Source organism: Falco peregrinus, chromosome 2 (assembly GCF_023634155.1).
Source record: "Falco peregrinus isolate bFalPer1 chromosome 2, bFalPer1.pri, whole genome shotgun sequence".
In the NCBI taxonomy this organism is placed as follows: domain Eukaryota; kingdom Metazoa; phylum Chordata; class Aves; order Falconiformes; family Falconidae; genus Falco; species Falco peregrinus.
In genome coordinates this window covers 44469101-44482629 of record NC_073722.1, presented here as the reverse complement: position 1 = coordinate 44482629, position 13529 = coordinate 44469101, and the positions used below count along the sequence as shown (strand labels likewise).

General features: G+C 46.8%; 2 protein-coding genes across 5 annotated transcripts in view; one reads left to right on the top strand and one right to left on the bottom strand.

Annotated features, from left to right (window-relative positions):
• The first annotated feature begins 107 nt into the window (after positions 1-107).
• On the top strand, positions 108-2503 carry MRPL35 (mitochondrial ribosomal protein L35). The gene is made up of 4 exons (XM_055796009.1): positions 108-264; positions 381-549; positions 1083-1227; positions 2134-2503. The coding sequence occupies exons 1-4, from the start codon at positions 237-239 to the stop codon at positions 2320-2322; spliced, it is 531 nt and encodes a 176-aa protein (XP_055651984.1). The 5' UTR covers positions 108-236; the 3' UTR covers positions 2323-2503.
• An 854-nt stretch (positions 2504-3357) lies between these two features.
• Positions 3358-13529, bottom strand: part of REEP1 (receptor accessory protein 1) — a 70518-nt gene continuing 60346 nt past the window's right edge. For 2 of the 4 annotated variants that reach the window (XM_055795999.1, XM_055796004.1), the window contains one exon: positions 3358-7288. In XM_055795999.1, the coding sequence (XP_055651974.1) occupies positions 7278-7288 (11 nt within the window). In that variant the 3' untranslated portion in view covers positions 3358-7277. The other 2 variants (XM_055796002.1, XM_055796001.1) reach the window with 2 other exon arrangements.

The window sequence follows — 13529 nt, the reverse complement described above, 5'->3', positions numbered from 1 at the left end:
CAATCAGAGGGGAAGGAGGCGGCGGTATGCAAATGTCCCGGCCCGCCGCCAGCGGCCGGCTGTCCCTGACGCGGGGCGCGCCGCGGTGGGAGGCGGTTACCCCGGCCCTGCGGGGCGGGGGCACGAGGCAGGCCTGGGCCGCAGCGCCTCTGGCAGCGAGGGCAGGGCGGTCAGCAGCCGCGCGGGAGCGCTCCGCCCCCGGCGCAGCGTGACCCTCGCGGGCTGCCGTACGGGGCATGGCGGCGGCGCGCGGGGCCGTGGCGGGTGGGTGGCTGCGCGGGGCTGAGGGGAGGCGGGCGGCCATCTCGGGGTGGGGGTGGGGGAGCGCCGTGAAATGGCGGCGTGGCGCGGCCTCGCCTAAGGGGTCTGGCTCTCCGCAGGGATCCTGGGCCGCTGGGCCGGCCGCTGGGCCGCCGTGGGCCGCGCTCTCCCCGGCCTCTCGGCCTGGCGCTTCGCGCAGGTGTGGGCACCGACGGCGGCCCCGCTGTGGAGACCGCGGCTGCCCGGGAGGGCCCTGTCCGCGGGAGGCACCCCCTCGCTCCTCGGCAGGTACGGTCGGCTTCTCCTTTGCAGAAAAAAAAAAAAAAAAAAAAAGTTGAAAAGGAGGTTTATGGAGCCTCTGCTTCATGCGGTAGCCAGCCGGTCTGTGAGCCCCGCTGGCAGTGCTCGAAGCAGGGCACAGCATGGAGCGCGCCGTGCAGGCGTGGGCCCCCCCCCCCGTAACCGTGTCATAATCGGTGCCGTCCTTCGCTGATGATTAATATCCTAAAAGCAATTTGTGAATGCACATAACAGCTGAGTGCTTGCTCTTGAGCTTGAGCCGCTTTTTGTTGGTGGAAAAGAGCCATTCTGTGTGGAATATAACTTGGAAATGTATTTTGACTAGTGTGTGGCGCCGCGGTTAGCATTGGTACCTACACACTCGTTCAGTGGTGTGCTGTAATGTTACATGAGCTCTCGTTAACCTCCAAACAAGTCTCAGCCACTTGTGATTTCTCTTTATGTGAGAAAAATAGTGATAACTTGAGGAAAATGTTTCATTACTGTTCTGTGTTTTTCCATGCTTTGGGGGTGTTTTTTAGTGTCACATCTCTGCTTCCGAGTATCCTTCAACAGCCAGCGAGGACTCTCACTTACTGTAGCTTACGGAATGGAAAGAGGAAAAGCGTGAAATCTGTCGTCAAGAGGTTTCTCCGGCTGCACAATGGCCTTTGGGTTAGGAGAAAGGTAAGACACTTTAGCGATAGCTTTACAGTCAGTGAGCTAATTGTTTTACTTCCATTAGAGGGCAGTAGCTGGTGTGGAAGTTTAAAAAAAAAAGCTCTGTAGGGACAGTCATGCCTTCCTGAAAGTAGGGAGCTTGTCCTGGTTTGCTTATCAGTGAACATTACAATGAAGGGACAGAGTGTACCGTCAGCAAGTTGGCTGGTGACACAGAGCCGGGAGGAGCGGCCGATGCCCCGGAGGCTGCGCTGCCGCTCTGCGAGGCCTGGGTAGGCTGGAGAGTTGGCGGAGAGGAACCTCATGGAGTTCAGCCAAGGCCAGTGCCAGGCCCTGCCCTGGGGAGGGACAGCCCCAGGCACCAGCACGGGCTGGGGCTGCCCTGAGGGGATCCTGCCCCTGCCCTGCCCCAGTTCCAGAGACAGGGAACTGCTGGGCAGGGGCCAGCACAGGGCTACAAAGATGATGGGGGCACCTCCCTTGTGAGGAAAGGCTGTGAGAGCTGGGCTTGTTTGGCCTGGAGAAGACTGAGAAGGGATCTTATCCATGTCTATAAATATCTTATGGGTGAATGTCAGAAGGATGGGGCCAGGCTCTTTTCAGCGGAGCCCAGTGACAGGACAAGGGGTAAGGGGCACAAAGTGAAACACAGGAAGTTTCTTCTGACTATGAGGAAAAACATCTTTACTTTGAGGGTGACCAGAGCACTGGCAGAGGCTGCCCAGAGAGGCTGTGGAGTCTCCTCTGGGGACATTCCAAACCTGCCTGGACGCAATTCTGTGCAACCTGCTTTAGCAGGCACTTGGACTAGGTGATCTCCAGAGGTCCCTTCCCACCCTGACCATTCTATGATTGCTGTATATATATATTTACAGCAACCCACTTAAAAGTCTTTTGTGTATTTTCTGACAGTCTGGTTATAAGAAGAAACTGTGGAAGAAGTCAGCATCTCAGAGGAAGCGTTTGAGAGAGCTGATGTTGTGCACTAGAACACAATGTAAGCTCCTTGATAAAATGACCACTTCTTTCTGGAAAAGAAGAAATTGGTATGTTGATGATCCCTACCAGAAGTATCACGATCGCACAAATCTTCGTATGTAGAAATCTTGGTTTCATTTTTGCATCTCTCTAGGAAAGAGGTGGTGGTGGTGGTGTGTGGGGCATGGTCTTAATTCTACAACATAAATCTGTAATGCCTGTTAGTTTTCTAAATAAACATATGCATATCATCTTATCAGAATTACGGGTATCAATGCCCAAAATAAAGGAATATTCAAGATTATCTTCAGCTGCAATTTGTATTTCACTTGGCGGAGGTCAAGCCGGTCACCTACATGTTCTGATGTCTGTTGGTTTCCTGTGATTGTGTGTAACTTGGATGAATACAGTCTAAACATCACTAAAAGTGAATAATTCAACATATTTAATCTTAAATTTTTTAAAAGGAACATGTTCAGATAATCCCGGGATATATTTTCCTGTGTCCATACTTACTGGTAGCTCCCTCCTTGGGGAAGGGGAAAAAAAGAGAGCAGGGTCAGCTTCAGTATTGTTGCCTGTCACAGTACCAGATAAACTGTTGCCATGTCTCCATGCCAGAGAGCATAGAAAAAACCCCCACCACCCAGTGTTTCATGGCTACATGCAGTTTTTATAAGTGATGTAAAAATGTATTAGCCACCAAATCACCGAATTTCACTACAGGACTCACATTTTATATCCTGTGTTGATTTTTTTACAAGTAGAATATATTCTTTGGGTCTTACAGTACATCCTTAAGCAGTCAATTCTGAGTATTTTCTTGTTTATTCTTTAAGCCTAACTATACCTCACACTGCTTATCTCTGATCACACATACATATGGAACACCAAGTATTTATTTCAGGGTCCTTTTGGAGTGTACAGGCCAACTGGTCTCTGGTTTCACTAAGGGCTAGATCGGAGGTTTGCTCTAGAAGCTGGTAACTTCACAAGTGTGTGACAAGCAGTTGCTTCCAGCAGTAACTTCAAAACATTCACTAATAATTAATCCATTATTAAGCAGATAGTCCCTGGTTATCGGCTCCAGAGCCACATGTATAGTGAGAGATGGTTTGCTGTCCAAGGCCGTAGCATTCCAATGAATTCACCAGTTACTCAGAGTGTTCAGTAGCTGTATTTTTTTTCCAGTTCATAATACAGAAAGAAGTTATGAAGGACATGCAGCACTTGGTGAATACATCTATGTACAGTCAGCCAGAATTGAGATAAAAATAATACAGTGATCAAAGTAATTATTCTGGCCTGCCAGATACATTGAACAGACTAAAGATGTTTTCTTCTTTTTTTTTTTTTCTTTTTTTTTTTTTTTTTTTTTTAAAGAAAAGATTAAGACTTTATTCAAGCAGTATAACAAAACCAGCAAAACATCAACCTTTGGAATACTGTTGTAATGGCCATCCTTGTGAGTCATTAAGTGTACCATTCCAGCACAGATCTTTTCTACCGAGCACAGGAAAGAAATCACACAAAGTGCACAATTATGATCCTTAAATAGTTTGTCTAAACGCAAATCCCAATGTAGTGTTCTCTGTTATTTCAAATATGGTGCTAGATGCAAAATGGGTACCCGAAACGAACAGCAAAAAGGAAACTGTGATTAACGAGCATTCAGTCACAAGTACAAGGGTTTCATCACGACATGAGAACACTTCAGAGAGCAGTCAAAGGCAGCAGGTTGTTTACATGAGGCCAAGGAGCATTGCATCTCTCCAAGCAGCTTTCTCCCTCTTTAATAGGAATAAATAACCCAATTCTTCTTTCCTTCCGTGCTGGGTTTGCACTTACACAATTTAGATCAGTGTGGGATTAATTCTGAGGTGACAGTGATACACATGAAGTCTGTCTTGCCTGTATTTGATGTGATCCTGATTCAGCAATTGGCGACTGCTGTAACTGCGCTGACGCTGGCCCCTGCAACAAGAAACGAGGCACGGAGGGCTGCACTGCGCTGCTTTAAGCTTATTCTTTTCATAATTTAGGTGAATTTACGGTAAATTGGTGAGGTAATCGCAGGCCTGTTTACCATGGAGCATCTTCAGCTGCATTTTCCTTCCCCTCAGCCTCAATTTTACTTGCTCAAAGTAACACAAGTCTCATTTGAGCCTCGTGCTGGGTAGAGGCTGTATTTTCTACAGCTGGCCTGTTTCTTTCAGCACCGCTCTCCAGCCCACCTCTGCGGAGTCAGGAGGTGCCTGCCTGCCCTACAAGATTGATCATGGAGACCAGCAGCCCACAAGGCACCAAAACTGGGCTTTTCTTACTTAGGCCATATCTGTTGCTATTTTAAACCATCAGCTGAAAGATTTCTTGCTTTTCAGAGGAGTATCTGCAAGCGGTTAGCGAGCTTGCCCCCTCGGCCGGAGCCGGGAGGAAGCTGAGAATCGCTCCCCATCAACGCATTCCCAAGAATCCACCATCCACCCGTGCGCCCTCCCCTTGCTCCGGTCCTGCGAACCCCCGTTTGCCAGGAGGGGTCAGCAGCAGCGCAGGATGGCGAGTCGCTGAGTCGGGCTTGTTCCTTGCCGGAGGCTCAAGGGAGAAACAAACAAAAGCCTTCCTGCCTGGGGGTTATTCTGAACGAACCCAAGTGCCAAAGAGTGAAGTGACGGACTTGGGGCAACACCTGTAAACAACCTGTGTGTGGAAGATGAGGAATCAAAAGCAAATGACCGGTCGCTTTGTATACAGAACACTACAGCACTAAGTGTACGTGGTTAGGCATTCACATTTCTTGTCTATCTATACACAAATATACAGCTCAGTTGATAAATTAATACATTTTTGCCAGATATGAAAAGGTTTATTTTTCTCATTTATACAGTGAATGTTTTGAGAGATATAAGGCAACTCCCTTGTCAACAATTTCACGTCAGCACTGAAGAAATGCTAAACAGTCAAGTTTACAGTAAAACAGCAGATTAGACGCACATTTAATAATTTTAGTGAGAATCAATGTTAATACAGCATGTCTGAGAATTTGTCAGATGTTATGTAGCTCTATGTTGGGGTTTTTGGCATTATTGAGTGCAAACTTGTCAGCTTCTTTTTTATCTTATGGCAGCCCATTGCATAGCAGGGAAACAGAGCTTGCTTGCAACAGGATTTTATTTTCTGCTAACACTGCAGGCAGTTTTTCTATTTCTTTTTAACGTTTGCCAAAAGAAATCAAATAAACTCTAAAGCTGCTTAAAAGTAAAACACACAAGCTTAGCTCCTCAAAGCTTTTGCTGAGTATCTTCCAAGGACTGACTCTTCTTTAACTGCTATTTAGACAGGTTTGGTGGTTGGGGTTGGTTTTTTTAATTTATTTTCTGAAGACTTTTTCCTTCTTACCCATTGCAAAATACGATTGAATTAGCACATGTGAAGGAAATAAAATTCTCAGGTAATGAGGCCAAATACTGTGGCAGACACAGGAAATACCTGCTTGCTTTTTCCACTTCCTAGCCAGGTCAGATAAACATTTGTGCGTGCGCATCATTTGTTTCTCTCTTCCCCACATATGTAAGAAGCTCTGGGGGAAAACCTCAGGGATCCAATCAGACAGGGACGGCTGGGATATCGATGCATACCCGGCAGAGAAAAGGTTTCAAAGGCCACTTCAGATTTATCTCTGAGCCTGATACACTCCAGCCAGCTGTTGGCATCCTGGACTGCTGCACCTGGATTAGCAGTACCCTTCACCATCAAGCCCATGTACTGATCCGTTAGTGACGGCATGTTCTACGTAATGCTAAACGTTTTTCTAGTCTATGTGACAGGTCTAAGAGCAAACACAAAGGGCCACGTAATTAACTTATGTGTGAATCTCACATGCTCAACACTTACAAGGGACACCAACTTGAAGCACAAATACACAAACCCTACCACATCTTCCTCTTCTTTTATGTTTCTCGTTTATATATGGATACGAATACACCACTCCATCTGGTTCTTGTGGCTCTAACCAAACTCCATGCTACAGGTGAAACTTCAGGCTTCAAATAGCGGCTGAGACCCAGCACCCTGTTCTGCTCGTGCAAGTAGAACAGCAGCACCTCGCCAGGAAAGCAGGGCACTGGGACTGACACTTGCAGGCAGGGGAGAAAGGTGCGTTTTCCCCTGGAAATGCATCACTAAAGCAGTTCTAATTTCTGTTGCTGCAGCTAGTACAAGCCTGGCTCGCTCACACTTTAAAACTGGCAGTAGAACATTTGCCACAAGTGCTACGATTTAGTTCTAGCCACCATAATTTTCCACACAATACTCTTCTGGCTCAGGCTGATCAAAATTAAGACTCCCCCTTCATTACATCATTGAAACCATTTATTTTCTCTCGCACGTCTCTTCCTCGTCCTCTGTAAGTGGCTCTGTCTCTATGGTTTTTGGCATAATGATTCTCTCAGAACATGTGACTTACTTGCAGAAAGAGCAATGGAGTTGCAGCTCAGCTTTCACTATTGAATCTTGGACATTTTGTACAGTCAAAGTACTTTGACATTTGTTACATCATTCACAGTCTTGAAGAGGAAGGGAAGAAAGAGAAATCCATGGGTTCTGCAAATCCACTTCATTAATGATAAAGCCATAAATAAATACACTGTCAATGTATCATCATGAGTAACTGATTATTTTTGTTTCTGCTGTGCATTCACAGAGCTAGAGCTATGCAGACACAAATGAGAATTGGCAATGTACAGCCTTACAGGATTGGCGTTGAGTGGGTGTACCCTCTGCAAACAAAACAAGGACTCTTCACCTGCAGGTGTCTGCCAGACTGTCCTACCCATGTCACGGACAAACGCGAGAAGCATGTAACAGAAGGATACAGAGAGAGGAGAGAGAAAGGCCATGTCTACAATGCTGTACATCAAAGCACATCCATCCCACTGCTGTTTCCTACATTATTAACGAGTAGCTCTTTAAGGCAGAAGAGAGACATTCTGTGGATCTTGGTGCTATTGGCTCATTGCACTCACATTGTTTCAGTGGCAGAGGACGAGGTACTTTTCTTCCTGAAGCGAGGTCTAAGGGTCCTAGGCGGTGCCTGCAGAAAAGCAAGAGAAAACTTCGGTGGCATAATAGGAAACATTTTTTCTTTCCTTAAAACTCACCCACCTTTGTGGCACCAATCCCATTTCAGGCACGAAGTTAGGGAGAAGCAGATCTTAGCCCTGAAGATCGTTAATCAATGGCCAGGTGAGGAATAAAGCCTTTAAGAAACCTGTTGTAGTCCTTTAGTCAGGTTACACCAACACCTTTGCCTCTGGTGCTTGGTTAGAAGTGTGGCTAAAAATTGCTAATAACTAATGGTCAAAGGAGCCAGGGCCAATTGGTGCCATTTACAGCAGCTCATGGATCAAGAGAGCAAACCAGTGGCTGAAAGCCAGCTCAGGTGTCTCCCAGCCCATCCTGCACTGTCCAACCCAGACGCAGCCCCTCTGAGGGTACAGCTCATTGGGGCATTGCAAATCTGAGGAGGTCCCCGAGGTGAAACACACTGGGCCTGTAATTCTTACAAAGCAGAACTCTTAAAAGATCAGCTTCTTGCTTGGGAGACAGGCCAGACACAATCCATTGAAATTATTTTAGAAGCCAACTATCGCAATTCTTTGCAGTCAGCTGATGCAGAGAGCTTTAAAAAGAAGCCCTGAATGCCCAGGAAGGGCCAGACCAACTCCATGAAACTGGTTTACTGTGATTAACACCGTTCTCCAGATTGAGACAGACTAGCAAACAAACAAACAAACAAACAAACAAAGCCCCCTAATCTGCAGCATATACTTCTCTCAGAAAACCTTTGGCATGGCATTGTGCCTTTCGAGCTTCACAAAAAGAAATGGTTAGCAGATGTTGCGGAGGAGCACAAATTCTCAGTGTGGAGGCCTGTCATAGCATCATGTAACACTGCAGGGCCTGGTAAGCTGTTCTGCTCCATTTAAATAAATATCCAAAGCCTTGTTTTCTCTAACAGCATCAACCTATTCACCTGTAAGACCCTGACAGGATCTTACCATTTATAAGTGAGGACTTTGTAATTTCTATTTTATAGGACATTCAAACCCAAGGTCATGCTGTGTTTCCACATTCCTGTGATGCAGCAAGGTATAAATATTCACACAAATAAGGGACTACAGCATGGCGAGGTTTTGTTTAGATTCCATCCAAATCTCCACCTCTTTTAGCTTGCCCATGGACCAAAGTAGTTTCTCGCAAAGATGGGATTCATCCGACATCTCACTCCATCTTCCAAGCCTGAAATTTTGCCCCAAGTGTCCACTGTGAATTCCCAAAAGCACAACACAGCCGGATGGGACTTTTGCACCCAGAAACGCACAGCTGGAGGAGAAGAGCTGAGGAAGAAAGCTGCTATGCATGGCAGTCAGGGATCCTGCACCACGCCAGACTCCATAGCTGCTGGCTCAGAATCACTATCTGTAAACCAGGAGCCCTGGGATGCAGCTGGACAACCAGAGCAGTACCTCCTGCAGCTTGGGAGAAGGCTGCTCTTTGAGAAGCCAGGTGGCTTTTAAACCAAAGCAGCCATTAACTGCACAGCAAAGACTCTTAAATTAGGAATGAATAACTCAGCCTCCTTTGGGAGGCCACTAGATAGCTCTGAGAGTAGCTAGAGAGGCTGCACCTTTGTAAGTTAAGAACAGAGCAGCCCAGCTTCTGGTGAGAGCCCCCAGTTGTAGGACAACCCACCAGAAGGACATAAAACTGCTAAGCAAACCACACCGCTCCTGCTCCCTCACACTGAGCCACGGGGAGGGTAGGAGATCACCCAGCTCAGATCTGAGAGCTCCTGGCTGTGGCTCCATCCCCCCAGCCCAGATCTGGAAGGAGTCTTTGCCTACAGCATCTCCCATGGAGGTTTTATTTCCTCCACAACAAAATGTTGCTAAAATATCTTTTTGGTAAACCACAGTGTGAGATCTGTGTCTCCTTTAGTTCTTTTCTTTCCATGAAGCAGCTTAAAGCATACTTGTTCATACAGTGCCTGATTCAAAAACCTATCAAAGTCATGAAGAACTGCCACTGGTCTCGGTGGGGTTTGTGTAGGTGTGAACTCAAGCGAAAGGAACTGGGCTCTGAACTGTGGCTGCTGGCTGCTCTCACCTTAACTACCCTGCCTTGGGGGTGAGAATGTATTTTCCTCTACAGACATGAAAAATCATGCTATCAAAAGCAGTTGATAGCCAAATCTTGTCACGCAAATACCTCCAAATTAGCACATGATTTAGAGCTCGATCCAAGTTTTGCAATTCAGATCCAACTCTGAAGCCCTGTGTAACTATTATCTCCACAGGCACTAATTCAGACTTCTTTCAGGAAATGCACGCATGCAGGAAAGTGAGCAAACCCATATCAAGACCCACTCTTGAAAGACCAGAAATGTATTGTTTGGACTCAGTGTTTTTAGACCAAAGAGAGATGTTCATTCAGTTGAAGAGTCAAGTAATATCGGAAGGAGGAGCCTTGACAGTATGGAAGTACCTCAAGGGGTTGATCCTTCTTTTTGGGCCTTTTGTTCATGAATGCACAATCCATTGAATCGTTCTCTTCATCATCTGAGAATACAGAGCCTTTTGTTTCACAGTTTGCCTCAGGTGTTTTTTCATACTTACTGTCCACACCTATTTAACACGGCCATTTACAGTCTAAACGTGAAGACAAAGGATGAGGAAATCAGTGATGGTTTGATTCACACTCTGCCAAATGCCACCTCACTGCAAAGCCATGCATCTTCCGGGGATTAATAGTCAGAAGGTTCACACATCACACTCCAGTAATAGTAGCTGTGGGGTTAGAAATCAAAAAGCTCTTGTTTATGAAGCCATTATAAGCTCTACTTAGACTATTTTACATGGAATTGTGACTAAATTCACAGCCTCTGACATTCTGGAGGTTGACTCTGAAAAGGTGGGGGGGGGTTTGTTTGGCTCAGCAATAAATAAAATAGCTGATTTCTTGAATTGCTGATTCTGTCTACACTTCCTGCATCTACTGCTTCCAGGAGTGTCTTTGAGAAGTCACCAAATCAATGTTGAAGCCCTCTGGTCAGTATAGAGAGCTGCCTAGGATGCAGAAATATGAAGCACAGCAGCACTAATAAACTTGAAGCTGAGAGAGCTCAAGCCAAGCACAGCCTGAGATCCACTGAAGTTAACCAAAAGCCTCACGAACCATTGAATGGACCCTGAGCAAGGTGTGTTGCTTGAAGACCAGAGCAGGGAAAAAGTCTCTTTTCTGTCATCTGGAGTAAATCTTACGGAGCATTAACTCCACTGATGGATCTGAAGGCAGATTATGGCCCCATGACTACAGACCACTAACGCCTGCTTGGTTGTTCTTACCCTTGTAACTGACAGCATCATCTTTGTGGGGCTGGTCATGTTGCACAACACAACCCATTTGCTGCCTTCAATCCAGACAGTGAAGCAAGATGGTATTTTTAATGGACAGTCCAAAGCAAGAGGTACAGAAGAAGACACCCAGCTTGACCAAGCTTCCTGCATCTCCACAGACAGTTTCTTACCAGCAGGGTTGGAGCTTTCTCTGTTTCACTGATAGTTAGGCTCTTTTCATTCTGAAACATGTCAGGAGTGGAAGTGCTTGCCGTTTAGATAGCATTAATCACAATTATTTGGCTCTATATTTAGACTGTTGTATGAACATACATAGAAATAATGCTCCATGCCTCTTGTCTCAGTCTGACTGTAAGACTGCTGGACCAAAGACTAAAACCCAAAGTCTAAAGCCAAAGAGGATTCTTAAACATCTAATACTTATCCATTTAGATTCTTAAAGCACAAAAGAACTGAATTCTCCAACAGCTCTTTCAGATGGGTAAGAGAGACAAAGGGGAAGTGCTTTGGCCACAGCAACACCACGAGTCATGAGCAGGTCACCGGGGCTCTCTCCAGTGCCAAATTAAAGTCAGCAGCTGAATGCTCTCAGCCCACAGGATATGGCTGCTGCTCAAGAGAGCGGTGAGCACCATCCCCGGGCCACTGACCCCCTGTTTCTACCCCTTTATCATCATTTGCGTGGGCAGGCTGGAAGACACCATCGCAGGTTTCCAGGAAGAGCTGGAAGTTGACTTTTTTCCCAGCTGTATGGAAAATGCTGACAGTTACGTTGCAGAAAGGCCCAGGATAATGCTGAATTGGGTTTTTTCTATGTATGATCACAGCATTAAGACTACACTGTGGGGAGAACTGAATGTTCTCTAGACCACATGGCAAAACACTACAGGAACATTTTATTTTAATTACTATCTTAACCTTCCACTTGGGAAGTGAGCTACCCAGGAGGAGCCTAGCTTAGGTCATCTTGGATGTGGAAGCCGGCCCTTGGTGCCACTCTAAGCCAAGAAATAATGGAGTCAAGTTTGTTTTAAATGCTGTTTGTTCAGCAAAGCCTGAACCAAGCACGCCCAAATCTGCAGCCTGGAGGCCAAGTACTGCCCCCAACACCAATTCAAATGACTGCTCCCAGCTGTCCTCTTCTCCAGAGGTCCCTCAGATGTGGACTGCAGGTTGGACTTCAGGGAGTTTGTTTCCAGACAGTAAAAATAGGTCAGGTCTACTTTCAACTGCCTCACTGAGGTTTGCATAGCAGCCCAACACACCTCCAGCCATGTGCTGCTGCAAGGAGACAAGGGCTTTCCCCAGGGAAAAGAGGACCTTGAATGGGACAGGATGGAGGGGTGTTGGAGAACCAGAATTAGAGTACTCAGTGACCAGAGTGCAGAGACACTGCTGAAGCCGAGAGCATACAGGATCAGGTAAATGTGCCCTGCTCCCGTTCATCTACAGCCAGCAGCTATTCTGCTGCAAAAGGAGACAGAAGGAACTCTCAGCCCTGATAACAGAGTACATTGCTTTTTGCATTCTTCTTCTCTCTCTGAAACTGGGTACTGGGAGAAAGACAGGCAGCTCTGCCACCCGTGTCGTCTGTCTCTGTGGCAGGCACAGCAGAGGCACAGCCTCCTGCAGCCTCTTTCATTCTTTCCACCAGCCTGAGCGCCACATCCATGTCCTGGAGCTGCTTCCATGAAGATAAAGAGAGCTCAGCCTCCAAGCTCACGCATACTGCTTTGAAACCCACCGCAGAAAGATCTAAACTCCACCGGAAGTTGGGCTGACACCCTCTTCTCCCCTGCCTCATCTCATTGTGAACGAAGCACTGAAAACCAGCCAAATGGGAACCACTTTTGCTTCAGCCTCACTGAACTGGAAAAGGGGAAGAAGTGGATTTATCCCAGGCCTCTCCACTACATTTCTGACCATTGATGACAGCAGATCTTGAATACACAGGGCCCTTTCTTTAAGAGCAGGAGCAAGAAGGGAGGACTCCCTGCCCATCCTGCCTCAGGGAGGACATCTGTATTGTGGGCAATCCCAACCTTGTGCTGATCTAGAGTGCCAGACTTTGTCCCATGTTTGTGGAAGCATCACACTGTTGTGGGACTGGAGGCAACTCATCTCCAAGGGCTGGCTGCTGCGTGAGCACCAACTCTGAAGTTTGTTGGTTTTTTCTGAATAGGGTGATGACAGGATAAAAACCTACTTTTCCTCCACCAAGGGAGTGATTCCTCTGCAGGAGAAAATGTAAAACAAGGGACTAACCAGAATAATAAGCACACATGTGAGGAATTAGTGAGAATGGATGGGTTCTGGGACACCAAGGTTTGTTTCTGGTGAAGGTAAAGACTGAGGAGCAAAACATGTCACAACTGGCACATGCTTCTTGAGGACAGCACTTGGCCTCAGGTGACCTCCTGTGTGTTTCTAACAGCCATCTTTAGGGTATGAGGCTGTGGGGCCCTCAGGCCACTATCAGATGTCCCCAGAGTGGCAGAGCCAGCAGTGTGTGCTGCTCCAGGGAAGCAGCTGACAGCCCCAGAGACTGTCACAGCCAGGAGGTAGCACGGACCACATACCAGACAACTCTCCTGGCTCTCTCATCTTTGGGAGACTCTCACTCCTCATCTCAGAGCAGGCTGTGTTTCGAAGGTCTCCACCTGTTATGGTTATGGTTCCACACTTCTGCATGGAGGGGCAGAATCGCTGCAGAAGCGGGAAATCCACTGGTGTGCCAGGATGAAAGCTGCAGCTGCCTCCTGCAAACGTCTTTTCAGCATCCAGACCAGATTACACTCCTCTCTTCACTAAGGCAAGACAGAATCTGACTGTAAACAGTCTAAGGAAATGGACCCCTTAACTCCAGTTCCTATAATTCTATTCTAATTCATTCAAAGGGAAACAATATAACACATT